This window comes from Musa acuminata, chromosome BXJ1-11 (genome assembly GCF_036884655.1).
Source record: "Musa acuminata AAA Group cultivar baxijiao chromosome BXJ1-11, Cavendish_Baxijiao_AAA, whole genome shotgun sequence".
NCBI lineage: Eukaryota > Viridiplantae > Streptophyta > Magnoliopsida > Zingiberales > Musaceae > Musa > Musa acuminata.
The window spans coordinates 18030196-18052431 of NC_088337.1; the positions used below are offsets into that span (position 1 = coordinate 18030196).

The 22236-nt window shown below is 39.1% G+C and overlaps 1 protein-coding gene across 1 annotated transcript; it reads left to right on the forward strand.

Annotated features, from left to right (window-relative positions):
• Positions 1-343: 343 nt before the first annotated feature.
• LOC135597229 (adenylosuccinate synthetase, chloroplastic-like) lies at positions 344-22062 on the forward strand. Its single transcript, XM_065089922.1, has 4 exons — positions 344-711; positions 20163-20855; positions 20930-21244; positions 21583-22062. Exons 1-4 carry the CDS (start codon positions 385-387, stop codon positions 21751-21753), a joined length of 1506 nt encoding a protein of 501 aa, XP_064945994.1. The 5' UTR covers positions 344-384; the 3' UTR covers positions 21754-22062.
• The last annotated feature ends 174 nt before the right edge of the window (positions 22063-22236 follow it).

Here is a 22236-nt window from a genome sequence, read left to right on the forward strand (position 1 = left end):
CAATTAATATTAAATTTATTATTATTATTTATTTTATTTGATAATATAAAAATAGATAAAAAAATTTAAAATTAATATAAACTATAAATAAAAATTTAAATACTTTTGGATGCAATAGCTTTCTTACGTGGCTCAATAAGGATGAGCGATCTATGTACCTCGCTCAAAATAGTCGGACCTGTCGTAGTTATAATACTATTTCGTTGTACGCCTGCATACTACCAGCCGATGTGTCAAGATATCACCCAATAAAAGTTTGCCAAATAAGATAACTTTCAGAGGGCCGACATCATCGTACCCTACAAATATAAATAGATAACAAACTTCTTTCCCAACCCTTCAACATTGCATTCTTGGTCGTCTTCTTCCCGCTCCTGAGCCCGCATGACTGCCGCCTCTCTCACCCTCGACCTCGCGAACCCGGTCTCTCTCCGCCGGGTAAGTTCCCATGGCGGCAGCAGGAGATGGGTTGGCCACCACGGCCCTTCTTTCCTCCGCCTGCCAAAGGGCCTACGGTGCTCGAGGAGGGCCCCCGCCAGGGTCCTGGTGCCGGCCGCGGCCCTGACGGCTGTGGAGGAGGTCGGTGCCGTCGACCGGATCGCGTCTCTCAGCCAGGTCGCGGCGGTGCTCGGCACGCAGTGGGGCGACGAGGGCAAGGGGAAACTCGTGGACATTCTTGCCAGGAACTTCGATGTCGTCGCCCGATGCCAGGTCAACTTTGCCCTCTTTCACTCGATGGGCAAAATGATCCAATCTTTCCTCTTCCGGTCTTTAAATCTTAGGGCTTGAATCATTCGCTCTTTCTAATTTTTCTCTATGAATTATTACGCAATGCTTGATTTTTGAGATTGCAACTTATTTGTTTCTTGATTGAATTCCATTTTTGTGTCCATAGGGTTTCGGTTAAATTAGCTTGTGACTGGCTTTGTGGATGTATTGTGGACGTTTTAAGTTATCTGTACCGACCAAGGTATTCATTCTCAGTAGTTCTTGATGTCGACTATCGGCATATCATATGCGAGTTCAAGTAATCTAGACAAGGAATTTAGGTGATGGCTTGCCTTGCATACTAGAGTCTTCACTGTTCACGGTGTTGAGGTTGTCATTGCCAACCTTTTCTTCATTTTAGTTGCAAGGCATTCTGCAATTAAGATTGGATTTAGAGAAAATAACTCCAACAATCCGCTGAGGAGATGAATATTGGAAAATAAACTTAACTAGCCATTTCTATTGGAATTTGTGAAGTCATCTAGATAATTATAAGGTTAACTTAGATAATTATGATCTAGATTATGAATGAACACCTTGAAAAGAGGGACATCCCTAGGAAATTGCATGTTGTACTAAATATATTTGGTTTGGTATATTGTGGAGAATGTAAGTGTTTAAAGAAATATAGAATAGTGTGTGGACTTTCCTCCGTCGGACTCTCAACCATCTCTCAGTCACCAATATCAATTATTTCTTTTGTCAAATTGGTACTAAAGTCAATTTAACACAATGGCCTCCTCCCACCGCCACCTCTCAACCCCTCCCCTCTCCTCTCTCAGTGAATGTTAATTTTTTCTTTGTTAATGCAGTAGTATATTCCAATTAATCTTCTATACTATTCATATGTTTCTTCACATTTCTCTCATCATTCCATTCCTCTTTTCTTTTGCTGCATTTCTCATGACCTGACTGATGTATCCTTGGTTGATAGAGAAGATACAAGAGCGTTTTAGATCAGATATAAATAATAGAAGGCTGCTTGACATAATTTGACTTATAAAAGAACACATAGATAACTGTTCAATAAGCTTGGAGAATATATGCTCTTGATATTCAAGTAAAGAAAGGGTGAGTCTTTTGATTTGTTTTAATACTTAGAATAATCATTTACAATTTGAAAATGTAATATAGTGAAAGTAGAATTTTTTTTCTCTTTAAGAAAATTTGAATGAAATGAATCTGTTATTGGAATGTCTAAAATATCTTGTCAAATTCTTTTCACGTTTGATTTTAATATCTTTAAAATATAACTATCAAGGAGTTTGACTGATATATTATTTTTGTCTTAATTCAATCATTCAGCACTATCCTTGCTAGGAGCAGTCAGTCCAACTAGTATTATATCCTAACCATTCTATTATCAGGTTGGAACTGAAATTTCTTTCATATTATCTGGATCTACTGTTGAGACATCAAACCCTAACCCCTACCTAGAAAGTTTGTTCATCATGCTTTAACTTTTAATTGCAACAACATTAGGAACGGAGATGGGGCAGGATGGTTTGGGTTTTGTTATCCCAAATCCTTGCCCTGAAGTAAGTGCAGGTGCCTCAAACATGTCCCTTTCAGTTTTGAAGATCCTTGTTTGAGTAGGTTGCGGGATTAGAATGTGGTGCATAGATTAAAATCCAGGTGATGACGATGAGAATGAGTTCTGGACATCTGAAAGGTTGTGTACATTCTTCCATTGTTGCCTCTAGGTTGAATGGTGAGTTGTTGCTGAAAAGACATTGAGGAAGAGAACTGTGTGAAAAAGGAAGGCGAAAGGAAGAGGAAAGGATAAAGGAGGACTGAAAGAAGGGGAGAAGAAAGGAGAAAAAGAAAGCATGTGAATAATTGTAAATTGAGGACATGGATAAATAATAGTTCAGCAAGGACTAATTTTAAACTTATGTGAGGGCTAAAAACCTTAGAAACTAAGGGTTTTAGACTATGTAGTACTAATGTTGAATACATGAAGTGTAACTTCAGCAATGCTGAGAGGAAAACCATACATGTAGTTGAGATTAACAAAAGTAAAAAAATATAAATATCATGGATCTATTATTGAGCAAAAGGAGATTGATGAAGACATTATTTATATTATTAAAATGTGATATTAAGTGGAGAAGGTGTTCAAGAGTTTTATGTTTCTGTCATTTACCATTAGATTAAATGATAAATATAAAACAATTGTAACGACAAACATGCTTTATCGGTCAATATCCTCAGCAATTTGGAAACAACATATGCAAAAAAAATTGGTATTGTTAAGACAAGGTTATTTGTCTAAATGTGTGATTATTAGAAAATATAAAATAAGAAATGTTTACATTCACAAACAACTAGGTATAATTCCTATAGAATATAGGATGGTGGAGAACCATTTAAGATGGTAGGGACATGTCCAAGGAGGCTTTTAGGTTGTCTAGCTAGATAAGGTGAGTCAATTGGGTGCGAGAAAATACGATGAGATTCAAGAAAACTTTTATTAGAAATTTTATAAGAAATATTAATTGTTCTTAGTTTGACTAATGATGTTGCCTACACAAAGTTCAACGGTGGGAAAAGGTTCATGTAGTTGATCTATGTAGTCAGAACATTGTAGCTTTTTGTTGTCGTTAGGCCTTTTTGTTGATTAGGCTAAATTTTCTAAACAAGTTAAGAGAGACTTTCTGTTCAAATTACCACAAGGGATATACTGAAGCCTTTTCACATCACAGATAAGCCCATTCATGCTGCAACTAAAAGAGTGAATGTTTAGAAATGAAAGCTATTACCCAGATACACAATTTACTGAGATGAGTTTATGGGTAGATCTTCCTTGACAAAATCTAGATATCATTTTCAGCTACTTAATCAGTTAGGGTGCTTTCTTGGATAGAGCATACTTTTCTGTGTTTTTCTTGAAATGCTGAATATGATTGGTTGGGTACATGGATACTTATCTGTTCAGAAGTTGGTTGTTCATGCAATTTACATCTGATAGATAATCCTTTAAGGCTAATTTGAAGGATATATGCTTTACTGATATGTCCAGTATGTTTCTCGTTAAAAGATCAGTGACAGGATTTGTATGGCTCACGAAGAGGGTTATGTTGCAACATAAGGTTCCTAGTAGTGTTACTTATACGTCGCTTGTCATCAATCCTTTGGTTGTGGATATGCATCCTTCTATTATTCCTTTCCTTTAGTGTTCCCTTCCTATTATTTCAACTGATATAGTTGCTTTATAAGATCAGCAGCATGTTTTATGTTTGCATGTCTTTGGCAGTTTGACAGATCTTTGACGATCATTATTTCTTGCAAAAAACAAGGTGGAAGTTGTCAATTCTAACATTAGTTATGGTTTGGTTGTCAATTTTCATAAACTATAAACTACAGAAATCGATTACTTTGTGGCACTGGAGCATTCTGACCTCTAGTTTCTTGAAGGTTTCCCTTGAAACTCTTTTCCAACATCTAATTATGTCATGGGTCAAGTGCAACGTGATGATGATGTTTTTTATGTGGAATATGCATTTTGAGATATACTTCGACCAACTGACCCCATGAAAGTGTACACTAAGGCGAAGGCTTTAAATCTCTAATATGTCTAAACTCTCAGCATTGAAGGTGTTTATATTCTTTACGTAACTGTTAGAACCCTTGCGGATTCTAAGCTTGGGATTGATCTCTTTAGGGGATCGGCCTCCTTGGAACTCTATAGGGGTTCCTTCCTCTAGGTTGTTGCTCAAAGGTTGCTAAAAAGATTTATCTATTCCTCATGAAAAAAGGATGAATACATGACTATTTATAGGGCTTCTAAACCCCAACTCCTAATAGGACTCCTACTTCTAATCAACTCCTAATACTTCTCTAAGAAGCAACCTCCAAACTAATCCTAACCTTAGCCGACCTCTTCACCTCTTTAATAGGGGTCGGCTAGGTAGGTTTTATATGAATGCCCCTTTCAATGAAACTTAATTAGGACTCTCCTAGTTAGAGTCCTAACAGACCCGCCCTCTTCAAATTAGTCTTGTCCTCGAGGCTGACGATCCATGAATTCTGAGAATTTGATCTTCAAGTCGTCATAGTTCTCCCAAGTGGCATCTTCTGCTGGTAGGTTTGCCCATTGTATTAGCATATTTCAGTAGTGGGACGTCGTCGTCGAGTCACGATCCGTCGATCAATAATGACACTCAACTGGGTCTGGAGTTCTCCTTGGGTATTCATATTTGATAGATGGCTTTGGGCTGGCCCATTTTATCCCAGTTGAGCTTTAAACATGACACATGAAAGACTGGATGAATTTGGGAGTTGGCGGGTAAGTCCAATCTATATGCTACTACTTTGCTCCAAAATTTGGTAGGGTCCATAGAATCGAGGTGAAAGCTTCATAGATGCTCTGGTCTAGATTGATGTTTGCTTGCATGGCTGGACCCAATCTCCTACTGAAAATTCTCTTTCGCCTTTGTGTTGATCATATTACTGTTTCATCCTTGCTTGAGTTGCAGTAAGATTTTCTTTTAGCAACTTCAGCATTTTGTCTCTGTCATGTAGTTCCCTGTTTACTTGTTCTACTTTAGAGGTGCCTAACACATATTTTGGGATCACAGGAGGAGGTTGGCCATACATAGCCTCATAGGGAGTACATTTTGTGGATGAATGATAAGTTGTATTATACCACCACTCAGCCCAGGGAAGCCACTTTGTCTACTATTTTGGCCGGTCACTAGTGAAGCATCTGAGGTATTTCTCCAAGCACCTGTTCACCACTTCAGTTTGGCCATTGGTTTGTGGGTGATACGCCGTACTCATTTTCAATTTAGTGCCCTGCATCTAGAATAACTCTGTCCAAAATCTGCTTGTGAAGACCCTATCACGATCACTTACAATAGATCTCGGCATCCCATGTAATTTACAATATTCTCCATAAAGATTCGAGCAATACTTTTCCTTGTGATGAGAGAAGCCCTTCGATAAAGTCCATTGATATATTAGTCCATATTGAGTCCGGGACAGGTAAAGGTTGCAGCTTTCCGGGACTTACCATTGTCTCGCCTTTATGTCGTTGACATACATCATATCGTGTCACAAATTTAGCAATAATATTTTTCATCCCTACCCAATAAAAAATTTGCTTAATTCTCTTATAAGTTCTAAGGAACTCGGAGTGCTCGATCGTAGGTGCGGAATGCATCTCTTGAAGGATGGTCTTTATGTAAGTAGAATTTAGCACAAGCATAATGCGTCCCTTATAGCGCAATTTTTTTATGATCTTATTGGTCTCCGGATCTTTCCGCCATTCCCTCTTAATATCCTCAAGGAAGTCACTAGTCGGTACTGAAACAATCGAAAATTTAGCTTGCTCGGGTAGTCGCAAAAGCGCATATGCAATAACATTCTCTTTCCCCTTTTTGTAAGTTATTTCATAATCATATCCAAGAAGCTTTGTTACCTATTTTTGCTACTCGGGGGAAGATATCTTCTGCTCCAAGAAATATTTTAGGCTTTTATGGTCGGTCTTGATTTAAAAGCGTCGCCCGATCAAGTACGGTCTCCATTTGATCATTGGATGCACAATCATGAGCATCTCCTTGTCATAAATAGTCATCTTAAGATGGGAAGGAGATAATGTCTTACTGGTATAAGCTTGGGGGCGGCCATCTTGCATTAGTATAGCACCAATTCCGACTCCGGAGGCATCGACTTCCAGTGATTTAAAAAGCGCTAGGCGCTTGCTCGAGCGAAGCGAGGTGCTAAAATATAAAAATATATAATATAATTAATAAATATAATTATTTAAAATTTTAAATAAAAATATGTTATTAAATTAAGAAAATCTAAGATATAAAATCACAATGTCACATTAACAAAAAGTTTCAAATAAATAAAAATTAACAGTATTAAAATTAAAATAATATATTATTAATCTATTAACAATATTAAAAAATTAATCATTTCAAATAAACTTAATAATATTAACAGTATACAGTATACGTATACTGTTAAAACTTAAAAGGAAGTATAAAGGGGTGCTGAGCCTACTGATTGAGAAAAGAGGAAGCGGCGAGCGGCGACAGCGGCGAGCAGCGGGAGGAGCGAGCGGCGACAGCGGCAGCGTTTGCGAGTAGCGACAGCGAGAGCAAGAGCGGGAGCGACGAGCAACAGGAGGCGCGAGCGACGACAGCGGCAGCGTTTGCGAGCAGCGACGAGCGGCGACAACGACAGCGTTTGCGAGTAACGATAGCGACGAGCAGCGGGATTGGGATCGGCAACGGCGAGGGTTAGGGTTCGGTTATCACTTATATCAATTTTAGTTTGTTTGATTGAACCAACTAACCATCATAGACCGAACCAGACCTAAAATCCTGGTTCGGTCACCTTGGTTAACCCAGGCGCTCGCCCGAAGCGCCCAGCGCCTAGGCTCGGGTGAGCGCCCTGGCGGCGCCTGTTTTGAAGCGCACCGCCTGGGAGATTAGCGACGCGCTCGGGCCTCGCCTCGCCTCGCCCGAGCGTCTAGGCGAGCGCTCGAGCGCCTTTTTCAATCACTGTCGACTTCAATAACAAAAGTCTTAACGAAGTCGGGTAGTGCTAGTACGAGCATTGTCGTCATTGCGGCTTTAAGTTCGTCGAAGGCGGTGGTGGCTTTGTTCGACCACTAGAAAGCATCTTTTTTCAGCAATAAAGTAAGGGGTGCACTAATCTTTCCATAGTTTTTTACGAACTTACGGTAGTAGCCTATTAAATCGAGAAAGCTGCATAGCGATTTTATGTTCCTCGGGGTCGGCCAGTTCTGTATTACTTCAATTTTGGAGGGGTCCACTTCCACACCTTCCTCTGACATGATATGCCCAAGATATTCCACCTTTTGTTGAAGAAAGTTGCACTTCAATTTTTTGACAAAAAGAACATATTCTCGCAAATTCGTCAAAATAAGTTGTAAGTGCTGAAAATGACTTTCAAGAGAAGGGCTATAAATAAGGATATCATCGAAGAAAACCAGCAAAAACTTACGAAGATAATTCCAGAAAATATCATTCATATGGCTTTGGAAGGTGGAGGGAGCATTGGTGAGACTAAAGGGCATTACCAAAAATTCGTAGTGGCCGTTGTGTGTTCGAAAGGCGGTTTTCGGTATGTCTTCTTCACACACTCGTATTTGATGATACCCGAATCGAATGTCTAGCTTTGTGAAGACTCGTGCTTCCTTTAATTCATCAAGCAATTCATCTACTACTGGAATAGGGTATTTATCCTTGACAGTTATGCCGTTGAGAGCTCGGTAATCAACGCACATACGTCATGTTCCGTCCTTCTTTCATACGAGGAGCACCGGTAAAGAGTAGGGGCTGCAACTTGGCCGAATAACTCTTGTTTCGAGCATCTCTTTTACAATCCTTTCTATTTCATCCTTTTGGAGATGTGGATACCGATATGACTGAGTATTTTTTGGAGGTTTGCTCGGAAGAATCGGTATACAATGATCATGCCGACGGGTAGGAGGTAGGTTGCGCGGTTCGTCAAATATATATGAAAATTCAGCAAGCAAAGGAAGTAGGTTTGGATCTTCAAATTATGTTGACTCTCCCTTAGTTTGTTCCTCAAGTTGTACCAAAAAGCCACTGCATGCTTTGTGCAAAACCTTCTCCATTCGCTGTGTGTAAATCGTCGTTACGTCGCCCCCACGTTTCCCGTGCAGTATCACCTGTTTCCCCTTACTGTAAAATTTCATAATTAGTTTCATAAAGTTCTAGGAAACATCACCTAATGTCGTCAGCCATTCGATGCCGAGCACGGCCTCATAATCATCAAGAGGGAGGAGGAAGAAATCCGCAATTATCTCTTGGTCTTGCAGCAACAGTTTCACCCGCGGGCACCTATGATCACACTTCAAAATTCATCCGTCGACGACCTTAACGTCAAACCTACTGCAATTCTCGATACATAAGGCCATCCATATAGAAACCTTGCTGTTTATAAAATTATTAGTGCTCCTGGTGTCAATAAGAACGGTGATAGGTTGTTGCTTCAGAAGTCCTCCCACTTTCATCGTTTGCGGGTTTGTGTAACCGGCAAGGGCATGCATCGTAATATCAATCGGTTGCTTTTCTTCATCCGCGACCTCTTCCTCATTCTCCTGGACCTCCTCCTCTATGTCTTCAAGAGGTTTAATCAGTAGGAGGCGGCCCCTTTTGCAGCGATGATCATGGTTTCATGGCTCGTCGTAATACCAACAAAGACCCTTTGCTGATCGGTCATGTAGTTCTTCTCTTGTCAAATTTTTTAGCAGCAAAGGACGGCTGGGAGCAGAAGGAGGTTTATGTTAGAACCCTTGCAGATTCTAAACTTGGGATTGATCTCTTTAGGGGATCGGCCTCCTCGGAACTCTATAGGGGTTCCTCCCTCCAAGTTGCTGCTCAAAGGCTGCAAAAAAGATTCATCTATTGCTTATCAAAAGAGGAGGAATACATGGTTATTTATAGGGTTTCTAAACCCTAACTCCTAATAGGACTTCTACTCAAGACTCCTATTCCTTTATAACTCTTAATTCATCTCTAAGAAACAACTTGCTAACCCTAGTCGGTCTCTTCACCTCTTTAATAGGGGTCGGCTTAGGTAGGTTTTACATGAATGTCCCTCTCAATTAGGACTCTCCTAGCTAGAGTCCTAACAGACCCGCCCTTTTCAAATCAGCCTTGTCCTCGAGGCTGACGATTCATGAATTTTGGGAATTTGATCTTCAAGTCGTCATAGTTCTCCCAAGTGACATCTTCTGTTGGTAGGTTCACCCATTGTACTAGCACTTTAGTAGTGGGTCGTCGTCGTCGAGTCACGATCCGTCGATCAATAATGGCACTTGGCTGGGTCTGGAGTTCTCCTTGGATAGTTATATTTGGTGGGTGGCTTTGGGTTGTCTCCAAGCATCTATTTACAACTTTTGTCTGGCCGTTGATTTGTGGGTGATATGCTGTACTCCTTTTCAATTTAGTACCCTGCATATGGAATAACTTTGTCCAAAATCTGCTCGTGAAGATGCAAGTAGAATTTATCATAAGCACAATACGTCCCTTATAGTATAATTCTTTTGAGTCCCAATTGTAATGAGCCACGGAGCTTGGTGCTTCCTCCAATTTTTTTATAATCTTACTAGTCTCTGAATCTTCCTGCCATTCCATCTTAATATCCTCAAGGAAGTCGCTGGTTGGAAGTGAAATGGCCGAAACTTCAGCTTGCTCGGGTAGCTGCGAAAGCGCATATGCAAGAACATTCTCTTTCCCCTTTTTGTAAGTTATTTCATAATCAAATCCAAGAAGTTTTGTTACTCATTTTTGCTGCTCAGGGGATGATATCTTTCGCTTCAAAAAGTACTTGAGGCTTTTATGGTCGGTTTTAATTTGAAATCGTCGACCAATCAAGTAGGGTCTCCACCTCGTTGCTGTACGCACAATGACGAGCATCTCCTTATCATATGTTGACTTATTTTGATGGGAGGGAGATAATGCCTTGCTAGTGTATGCGAGTGGTCGACCATCTTGCATGAGAATGGCTCCAATTCCGACTCCAGATGCGTCGGCCTCAATAATGAAGGGTCGGTTGAAATCTGGTAGTGTTAGCACCAGCGTCGTCGTCATGGCTGCCTTAAGTTTGTCGAAGGCAGCGGAGGCTCTGTCTAACCATTGGAAGACATCTTTTTCTAGTAAGAAAGTAAGTGGTGCATTGATCTTTCCATAGTTTTTCACGAACTTACGATAATAGCCTGTTAAACCCAGAAAGCCATGTAGCAATTTTATGTTCCTCGGGGTAGGCCAGTTTTGCATTGCTTCAATTTTGAAGGGGTCCACTGTCACACCTTCCTCTAATATGATATGCCCAAGATATTCCACCTTCTGTTGAAGAAAGCAAAAATTCGTAGTGTGTTCAAAAGGTGGTTTTCGGTATGTCTTCTTCGCACTCATATTTGATGATACCCGGATCAAAGGTCCAGCTTTGTGAAGATTTGTGCTCCCTTTCATCTAGCAATTCATCTGCTATTGGAATAAGGTATTTGTCCTTGATGGTTATGCTATTGAGAGCTCGGTAATCAACGCATATTCGCCATGTTCCGTCCTTCTTGCGTACAAGTAGCACCGGTGAAGAGTAGAGGTTGCAAGTTGGTCGAATAACTCCTGTTTCGAGCATCTCTTTTGCAATCCTTTCTATTTCATCCTTCTGGAGATGTAGATATTGATATGGCCGAGTATTTGCTGGAGGTTTGCCTGAAAGAATCGTTATATAATGATCATGCCGACGGGTAAGAGGTAGGTTGTACGATTCGTCAAATATATCTGAAAATTCAGTAAGCAAAGGAAGTAGGTTTGGATCTTCAAATTCTATTGGCTCTCCCTTAGTTTGCTGCTCAAGTTGTACCAAAAATCTGCTGTATGCTTTATGCAAAACCTTCTCCATTTATTGTATGCAAATCGTCGTTACGTCGCCCCCACGTTTCCCGTTAAGTATCACCTGTTTCTCCTTACTGTAAAATTTCATAATTAGTTGCATAAAATTCCAAGAAATATCACCTAATGTTGTCAACTATTTAATTATGAGCATGGCCTCATGATCATCAAGAGGGAGAAGGAAGAAATATGCAATTATCTCTTGGTAAGGCCTCATGATTAGTAACAGTTTCACTTGCGGGCGCCTACGATCATACTTCAAAATCCATCCATCGGCGACCTTAACGTCAAACCTGTTGCAATTCTCGATAGGTAAGGCCATCTGGATAGTAACCTTACTGTTTAGAAAGTTATTAGTACTGCCCGTGTCGATGAGAACAGTGATCGGTTGTTGTTTGAGAAGGCCTCCAACTTTCATCATTTATAGGTTTGAGTAGCCGGCTAGTGTATGTACCGTAACTTCGGTCGGTTGTGGCTCTTCTTCTGCATCTTCTTCTTTATGTTCAAGGCTCTCTTCTGGATGTTCAATGACCTCTTCTTCTATTGGTTCAATCATAAGAAGTCTCCCTTTACTATAGCGATGCTTACGGCTCCACGGCTCGTCACAATGCCAACATAACCCCTTCGCATATCGCTCCCGAAGCTCTTCTCTTGTTAACCTCTTTGGTGTAGGGACTTAGTCGATAGTAGGGGGGCTGAGGGCTTCAATATTACTGGTTGAGGAGCGACCCTAGTCCTCTGAGCTTCATGGTTCAATTGCTTCTCTTGATGTCGTGCGAAAGAGACGGCTGCCATAAGCGTATATGGTTGTCGCGCTTTAACTTCTCCTCGGATCTCCGGCTTCAAGCCCTCAATGAAGGTCCTCAATAGCTGTTTTTGAGACCAATCACGAGTTTGATTAGATAACCTTTCAAACCTGGTTTGGTACTCCTGAATGGTAGAGGTTTGTCGGATCTTTGCTAGTTGTCCGTCAATATTCTCGTAATCGGTTGGTTTGAAGCGGATCAGCAGTCCTTCTTTGAATTGTAGCCATGAAAGGACTCCATAAGTATGTTCAAACCAGTCAAACCACTGTATAGCATCCCCTTCAAGATGTATAGCTGCAATTTTCACCATAGATGCATCCGCGGTTTTATGGTACCGAAAATATCGCTCCGCACGCGAGATCCAACCAATCGGGTCTCTTTCTTCCCATCTAGGGAAGTCCACTCTCATGCATGGATAGTTGTGGTTGGTCATAGAGCTTCCCCTCTCTTGGAAGTCATATCTTTGGGCTTGGTGCGATTGGGCAAAGCTCTCTTCTTGATGTGATTTCTTTGGGCTTAGTGGTCGGCCCAATCTGAGTTCGGTAAAGAGCGTCCGAATCTTATCCTCCATTCGTGCCTCGAAGGCTTCGAATTTAGCATTGATTACCTCCTCAGATGCCATAGTATATGCCGCAAAATCTGTGATGTTAAGATGTCTCTTTTGTTGTTGGGCTAAAGGCATGTATTGGTTGAGAGAGGTGATGGTCGAAAGGGTTGGTAGATTGGTGGATGTAGGCTACGGTTTAGGCTTGTTTTGTGGCTATTTTGGGTGCAGTTTGAGGGTGTGGTTTGGTGGAGTTTTAGGGCTGTAGATGAAAGTTTTGGATCTGTGGTAGATGGTAGCAAAGGTTTGATAGAAATAAGTGGAAGTTGCAGCAAGTATGTGCTATCTTGTAAGAGTAGAATTGTCGTCGAAGAAACAACGGTTTCTCGACGTAATTTCCACCAAAAACTTGAGAGAATTGAGGAGGGAATTGATAGCAAAATCACAGTTTATATGACAGCAAGGATATCTAATTTAATCAAGAAAATTTCGGCAGTATAACAGCAAGGAAATTGGTGCAAGTTGCGATTGCAGAATTCTCGTCGAGAAATTTCAACGGGTTACGACGAAAATTTGCAGCAACACAAAATCGTTTTTAGAGATGAATTTCTTAATAGATAAATCTTAGATGGAAGCCAAGATGATCTATGAAGTGTATAATAAATTTCATAAAAAAAAATTATAAATAGATGGGTTAAGGCAACAATATGCGGCTGAAATTTTCTGCAGCACAGATTTTTAAGTATAGCAGATTGGACGTAAAAGATCAGTGGTTTATATTGAGAATTTTTTGATGAAACCGAAGAGAATTCCACTGTTAGGAAGGTCAAAGCTATCATAAAAATTTCGTAGAGATTTGGATAGAAACAACGTAGTATCAACTATCAAGATCAAACAAACAGTGCTATGCGGCTGAAATTTTACAGTGCAAATTTTCAAGTATAGCAGATTAGACGTAAAATATCAATGGTTTATATTGAGAATTTTTTGATAAAACCAAAGGAAATCTGTGGTTAGGAAATGTCAAAGATGTCATAAAAATTTCATAAAGATTTGGATAGAAAAAACACAGTAGCAAGATCAAACAGACGGTGCTATACGGTTGGAATTCTGCAATGTATCTTTCGTCGTATAGATGAAAACTTTATGACGAAAAGTTTATGCAGCAATATAGGAATAATTTTTTTTGGGATTTTCAAATAAGGATAACTAAATTGCAGCAGCAATAAGTTAGAAAACCAGAACCTGTTGCAATTCACGGGGAGATCAAAGGATGATCCGCGGTGGTGGAGATGATGGCGGAATTCGGCGACGATCTTTTAAGCAATTGTGGGAATTGCTTTGGGAGATTGTGGAGGGCTGATGGATGGCAATGGAAGGGCAGCGAGATGCCAAGAACGCTGCTCTGATATCAGGTGGTAGAACCCTTGCGGATTCTAAACTTGGGGTTGATCTCTTTAGGGGATCGGCCTCCTTGGAACTCTATAGGGGTTCCTCCCTCCAAGTTGCTGCTCAAAGGCTGCAGAAAAGATTCATCTATTGCTTATCAAAAGAGGAGGAATACATGGCTATTTATAGGGTTTCTAAACCCTAACTCCTAATAGGACTTCTACTCAAGACTCCTATTCCTTTATAACTCCTAATTCATCTCTAAGAAACAACCTCCTAACCCTAGCCGGCCTCTTCACCTCTTTAATAGGGGTCGGCTTAGGTAGGTTTTACATGAATGTCCCTCTCAATTAGGACTCTCCTAGCTAAAGTCCTAACAGTTTATATGCCACGGGCCTAGGAGAGGTTCTTATCCTCCGAGCATCTTGGTTGAGTCGTTCTTCTTGTATTCGGGCGAAAGAAATTGCAGCTATCACGGTACGAGGTTGCCGCGCCTTAACCTCCCTTTTTATCTCTGGCTTGAGTCCTTCGATGAATGTTCCTAACAATTGACGGTTAGTCCAATCACAAGCAAGGTAGGATAGCTTCTCAAACCTAGTTTGATACTCTTGACTCATAGAGGTTTGTCAAATCTTTGCGAGTTGGCCATCGATATTTTCATACTCCGTAGGTCCGAAATGATTCAGCAGTGCATTCTTAAATTTATTCCACGTCGGAGCCCTATGATTGTATTCCAGCCAATTGTACCATTGAATAACATCTCTTTCAAGGTGGATGACAACAATTTCCACCATAGCATCATCCGATGTTTGGTAGTAGCGAAAGTAACATTCGGCGCGTGAAATCCACCCCGCTGGGTCTCCTTTCCATCGCGGGAAGTCCACCCTCAAGCGTGGCTGAAGCATGTCCGAGGGCTGCCCCTCCTTCTCTGGAGGTCTCTATGAGCTCTCTCATCGTTGAAATTTGATTGGACTCGGCGGTTGTCCAATTCTGAATTCTGCAAATAAAGAGCGATTTAATCCGAGATTCCAATGCTTCAAATTTAACATTAATTGGATCTTGAAAAACCATAGCATATGCCTGTAGATCAGAGATGTCCCTGTCTTTTTTCTGTTGACGGGTTAATGGCATGGGGTGGTAGAAGGTTCGAAAAAATTGAGGATCACAGAAAGGTACTACAGTAGGTTTTTACGTCTAAAGTGTAGCAGTTTGGACGTAAAAGGTCATTGGTTTATATTGAGAATTTTTTGACAAAACCAAAGGGAAATCCGCTGATAGGAAGTGTCAAAGCTGTCGTAAAAAAATTATAGAGAATTGGATAGAAAAAACACAGTAGCAAGATCAAACAAACTGTGCTATGCGGTTGGAATTCTGTAGTGCATCTTTCGTCGTAGAGATAAAAACTTTGCAACAAAAAGTTTATGCAGTAATATAGGAATAATTTTTTTTCGGATTTTTGAATAAGGATAACTAAATTGCAGCAATAGTAAGGTAGGAAACCAGAACTTATTGCAATTTACGGGGAGATCAAAGGATGATCCGCGGTGGTGGAGATGACGGCGGAATTCGACGACGATCTTTTAAGCAATTGTGGGAATTGCTTTGGGCGGCTGTGGAGGGCTGATGGATGGCTGTGGAAGGGTAGCGAGATGCCAAGAATGCTGCTTTGATACTAACTGTTAGAACCCTTACAGATTCTAAGCTTGGGGTTGATATCTTTAGGGGATCGATCTCCTTGGAACTCTATAGGGGTTCCTTCCTCCAGGTTGTTGCTCAAAGGCTGTTAAAAAGATTCATCTATTCCTCATGAAAAGAGGATGAATACATAACTATTTATTGGGCTTCTAAACCCCAACTCCTAATAGGACTCCTATTCAAGACTCTTACTTCTAACCAACTCCTAATGCTTTTCTAAGAAGGAACCTCTAAACTAATCCTAACCTTAGCCGGCCTCTTCACCTCTTTAATAGGGGTCGGCTAGGTAGGTTTTACATGAATGCCCCTTTCAATGAAACTCAATTAGGACTCTCCTAGCTAGAGTCCTAACCAAGGTTCGCAATTTCGTACCGTATCAGAGTTTCGACGTTAGCTCGGTACGGTACGATACTGTATACCGCTCGATATATATATATATATATATATATATATATATATATATATATTCGACGGCGTCGTCTCTCTCTTCTCCCAGGCGGGGCGACGTTGCCTTGTTTATATATATATATATATTTAATAAATATATATTTATATATAAAAAGATTATATATATATATATTTATATATATTTTTATAAAAGGCGATGTCGTATCACCTTGGCGACGTCACCTTTTCCTTCTCCCATGCGGGGCCACGTTGCCTCGTTTATATATATATATATACATCGTTCTTGACGGTATTATTCGAAATTGCATACCTTGGTCCTTATAGTAACCAATTGTTATAGCATTCACCTTCAATTTGCAACCACTCGATCATGCAACTTCTTTGCATGAAATGCTAATTAATATCCTGTTTGACAATCTAATTTGGAATGACTTATTTTTTGAAATAATGAAGCTCCAATTAGATTTGTTGTCATGGTCTTATAGATATGTTAGTATATTTAGTCATGTGCTATCTAGGATTCTAGATGACCTACTACATCATCAGATGATGGCCTACTTCCTTGGTGGCCAGGTGGCCTACTACATCACAACAGTAGATTCAAGCATTCAGTCATGGGAATTACTAGACACTAAATTGAGAAGTGTGTATGTGTAAGAGAGAGAGGAGAAGTGTGTATATGTAAGGGTTCTCATGTTAAAGAAAGGTGGCCTAGCTGGCAAGGCTCTCATAGATGCAGGATTTAGGGAGGCCCAATGAAAGTGCTTTCACATGAGTAACTTAATATTTCTTCTTGTTTAGAGGAAGTCCAAGTGATCTGGCAATGCTACTATAACATAATCAGGATAGGAGAAATCAATGCATGATGATGTAAAAAAGCCATAAGCAACTCATCCCAACTGAACCCAATCAATGTTCTCGTTAATATGTGACTCTATATAAATAGCATGACCGATAGTGTAATCACCGATAATTTCTCCCTTAACATAAATTAATTACTGTAAATGATGTATTGTTTTATTATTAACTTCTATGTTTGTGTACTGTAGTTAAGGAAATGATTAAATTTGATTTCCTTAATCATGTGGATAAGTTAGGAATTCTACTAATCAATTAAATTATTAATTGATTTATTTCCTAATGAGTGATTTGATTTTTAGGAAGTAAATAGTTTGTATTCCATTTTCGTATATGAACTATAAGAAATGAATATTATATTTCTCTCTTTGTATGTGAAAGGAAAATAAAAATAAATTAAAAATAAGAATTAAATTATTACTTACATTCTAGGGAGATATCATCTTCTCTTATATAAAGGGGACTACTCCTCCCTTATTCCTCACCGAGCCTAACAATAGGTGGATTGAAGAAAGGACTTTCCAAGGAGATGATATCGAGGAAAGGATAACCGAGGAGAGGTAGGATCCTTTCTTTTTTTAATTAGCTTTGATTTATGTTTTGAAATCTCTATGTTGAGATTGTTATCATTTTATAATGCGTAATGATGTTTTAATTTTAAAATTTCATGATTATTAAATAATAATAATTGATTTGTGATGTTAGAATGATTATTTGATTTATATTGATCTCTTAAGCTTAAGTGAATTTTAATATTGATTTAATTATTAAAATTCTTATTTTTGAATTAGCATAATAATTCTAATTTATTTAATTAGATATATCTATGTTTTAAGAATTATGTGTAAAATTCTATAATGTAATTAGTTTTAAATTTAAAATCATGAATTTAAATTTTCATTTAATGGATTTGAGTTATTCTTTAATAATTTTAAATATTAAAATTTAATTTGATAAGAGGAGTCTAATTGGGGTCTGACTTGAGGCAGGTTGATTTATCAGATCGGATCGACTTAGCCCATGTGGTCATGTACGACCTAGCTCATGTGGTCATGTACGACCTAGCCCATGTGTGACTGGGCATGATGCAGCCTATATGGCAAGGTACAACCTAACCATGTGGCCAAGCATGAGCCAGCTCATGCGACTAGGTACAACCTAATCCATGTTGTCAGATACGACCCCAACTTATGTGTCTAGGTATGACTAACTCGCGAGCCAAGCATGACCTAGTTCAATGGTAAGACTCAACCCAACTTATAAGTGAGGCTTAGCCTAGTCCATGAAGTTAAGCCTGCCCAACTATACGATTGACATTAGACACATCGTTGCTCTTCTATCTAGCCCGTTTTACCTCAACTCAACCTATTACTTGGAACAGGCATGTGCAGTGCATGTGATCCGTCCAAGACTCAGGTGGGTTGGTTCGGTCTGGGTTAGCACTATACGACATAGTTTAATTTCTTTTTTCTTTATTGGTTTGAGCTCATTAATTGACTAAATAATATAGGTTTGATTGGTTAAAGCTGGTTTAGGGTGATTCCAAACTAACTTGACTTAATCGAGATCAATCAAATCTAAATTAGACAAGTCTAGGATGATTCCATATTGGTTCTATAAGGATTTGAAGTTGGTTCTGTTCTATGTTAATCAAATTGAGTTTGGTTTAAGTCAATTGAGCTATTCCAATTAGAGTTTTGGTTGATTGAGGACCATTGAGAAATTGATGTTTCATGTCTTTATGATTTGATGAATTTAAAAGATTTATCTAGAGATATCATTTGAAAATGATTATTGGTTTTCTACTTTTCTCAAGTTTATGATATTGATATGATTGTTATCATGTAATAGATGTGACTATGCTAGTAGTTCACATTAGAAGTGTAACCTGTGAAAGGAGCTACGGGCACATCACAATGCGGAGCCACCAATGAACATAGTATAATAGATTTACGTCAAGTATGGTTGCTCATAATATTTAATTATATTGATTTCTTGATGCATGTGTGAGTGAATGAATGAGTGTAAATGAATGATCATGGATGTTTGTGCATCCCTGCCGAGGGCAGGTATGGCGATTCCCTTCGGGGATTAGCGGGCTGTCAAACGTGATGGTTAGACGGTTCCTCCATCCGCTGTTGGGAGGAACGTATCTTCACTTAGGCGGGTGAGGGATACCACTCCATCTGCTGTTGGGAGTACGATATGGATTATCTCCATCCGCTGTTGGGAGGAATCCATCCCGTGGAATATGCATCTCTATCCGCTGTTGGGAGAGTGCACCATCCGGTTATGTATGCCTTTGTTACTATGTATGTGTTGCGTGTGGCTAATTATTGATTTTGTTTATTATGTAAGAAATTATCATCGTTTTTCTGATTCATAAGTTTTATGATAAATCGATATATTATCATTTCTTATTAAATTATTGATATTTATTTTGATTTCATGAATATTGAAGATTATTGTTATGATTTTTTTTAGGTTCCTACCAGCATGTGTAGTTGTTGATATATTTTTATCTTATATTTATTTTCAGAGTAATCTACTATTTTATAATAGATTTGAAGCTTGGGTGGAAGAGACTTGTGACCCCACTGAGAAGATGTAGTTATTTTTCTAATTAATAAAATATTTACTATTGTAAAGACAAAGATTTGAATTCAAAGACGAAGAAAAAAAAAAGAAAAAGAGGGAGTTTATTATGTAAATTATGAATAATAAATTACTAATTTATTATTCTTTTTATAAATCCGGGTCATGACAGATAGCTTTATAAGCACAACATGCATGCATAGTACATTGCTACAGTGCCTCGGACCGGTAACAGTCGGTCTGCGTACCGAAAACCTATCGGACCGGTATGTACCGCCCGTACCGGGCGGTACGGCTCAGTACGACAGACCCTGGTCATGACTACCTTTTTGTTTGACTACTCTTAGAGATGAGTTTGTGGAGTGAGACCATTCCACCTTTGAAGCGAGGTGCACTCTCCTTGACTGCTCTAAGAGATATCAGGCTTTAGTCTATGGTTTGTGTAGACAAACCTATTTTGTACAAACTTCATACTTAATCAATTTACTTTTACTTACAAAAAAAATAGGGATATTTGAGTTGCTTGATCCAATTATATCTTCTTGCTTCCAAGTCTTCTAAGTTCCAAACTTAATTTGTAAATAATCTTAATCCAATTTATTAATATCCATGTTTATTTGAGTGAAATATTGAAGCTAAAGTTGCTTGCTCATTGCTTCAGCAACCATCTTAAATCTTTTTTCTTGTTGGCATCAGGGCGGAGCAAATGCTGGACATACCATTTACAATGCTGAGGGCAAAAAGTTTGCTCTCCATCTTGTTCCTTCGGGAATCCTGAATGAGGAAACTCTGTGTATAATTGGTAATGGAGCTGTAGTACATCTTCCTGGGCTTTTTCAAGAAATTGATGGTCTGGAATCCAATGGAGTCTCCTGTGAAGGAAGAATATTGGTGTCTGATCGTGCCCATTTGTTATTTGATTTTCATCAAGTTGTTGATGGACTTAGAGAAGCGGAACTTGGGAATTCTCTTATTGGAACAACAAAGCGAGGAATTGGTCCTTGCTATTCAAGCAAGGTTATACGGAATGGAATAAGAGTGTGCGATCTCAGACATATGGATACTTTTGTTCAGAAGCTTGATACTTTAATGAGGGATGCTGCTTCCCGGTTCGAAGGATTTAAATACAATGTCGACATGCTTGACAAGGAAGTTGACAGTTACAAGAAATTTGCAGAGAGGTTGGATCCATTTATTTCAGATACTGTGCATGTCATTAATGAGTCAATCTTGCAAAAGAAGAGCATATTGGTTGAAGGTGGTCAAGCAACAATGTTGGATATTGACTTTGGAACTTACCCATTTGTGACTTCCTCAAGTCCTTCAGCTGGTGGAATATGCACAGGTCTTGGGATAGCTCCCAGATGCCTTGGTGATATTATTGGTGTTGTGAGTAGAATCTTTCTTTTATACTTCCCTGGTGGTTTTTCCCATTCTAAATTTTATATTTAATGTTTGTGCAGGTGAAAGCTTACACCACTCGAGTTGGTTCTGGTCCTTTTCCAACTGAAATTTTAGGTAAAAGTGGTGATGTTCTTAGAGTTGCTGGCATGGAGTTTGGAACAACCACTGGTCGTCCTCGGCGCTGCGGATGGCTCGATATAGTTGCACTAAAGTACTGCTGCCAGATAAATGGTTTTTCATCACTCAATCTCACCAAGCTTGATGTGCTGTCTGAACTTTCAGAAATCAAGCTAGGTATCTCTTACAGACGAAAAAATGATGGTGAAAAGGTCGAGTCATTCCCTGCAGACCTTCATCTTATGGAGCAAACACAGGCATGTTTTTAATAGCTTTACAGTTATCCTCTGTTAAGTTCATTTCGAACCATGAACTTAACTTATAATATCAACTACCTTCGTTGGTAAAGATTTTAATTGTTGATGATAATGTCCAATCTTATATTCACTGCTTACTCATTCTACAAAAAAAGAATTTTAATGCTAACAACAGCTGCTGATTATTGCAAGAGTTTTGGTTCTTACCCTGTCTGAACCTCAATCTTTGTTTCATTTATTTATTTTTTCGGTGTTGGACATGGACGTGATATGTAGGTGGATTTCTTTTCTTTCGGAAGAATTCTTGGAATCTTTATTTTTTTCTTTTGGTGATGTAGGTCGATTATGAAGTGCTACCGGGATGGCAGTGTGATATTTCATCGATCCGGAACTACAAAGACCTTCCCTCAATGGCTCATCGGTATGTTGAACGGATAGAAGAGCTTGTCGGTGTCCCCATTCACTATATCGGTGTTGGACCAGGACGCGATGCCCTTATCTTCAAATAAGTCAGGTTCCTGGTCCACTATCATTATTAGAAGTCTTGTATTTTGATGTGCTTCTAAGGCATACCAAATCAGACTCTCCACTCCTTTCTTGAATATGTTCTCATTCATGCTGAAGAAAAGATATGGATCAATTGGAATTTGAGTTTCAAAATGAAACAGGAAAATTTGATCCATCATTTGGTGTGGCCAATTTTATCTACTAGATTTTTTTGTGCATGTATAACCAAAGTGTAAGTTCTTGTAATGCTCATCTTATGAGGAATCAATGAAAAGTTAATGATAGAAATAAGCTGGATTTTCCAGCAATCATCTATTAATGTTATTATCATCTACTTTACCTTTTTTTTTTTTTTTTGGTGCACCCACTCATCTATTATTGTTGGACCCAATAATCATCTATTAATGTTAATATATTACTGACAGGCTTCGAGGTTTTTAGATGTTTTTTTCTACTCTCTCAATTATCTTATAATAATATACTGA

Bases quoted from the DNA above. Each gene is read 5' to 3' on its own strand.
- LOC135597229 (XM_065089922.1), top strand. From the start codon at position 385: ATGACTGCCGCCTCTCTCACCCTCGACCTCGCGAACCCGGTCTCTCTC. The intron at 712-20,162 runs GTCAACTTTGCC...TGTTGGCATCAG, and splicing joins ATGTCGTCGCCCGATGCCAG to GGCGGAGCAAATGCTGGACA. The intron at 20,856-20,929 runs GTGAGTAGAATC...ATGTTTGTGCAG, and splicing joins TTGGTGATATTATTGGTGTT to GTGAAAGCTTACACCACTCG.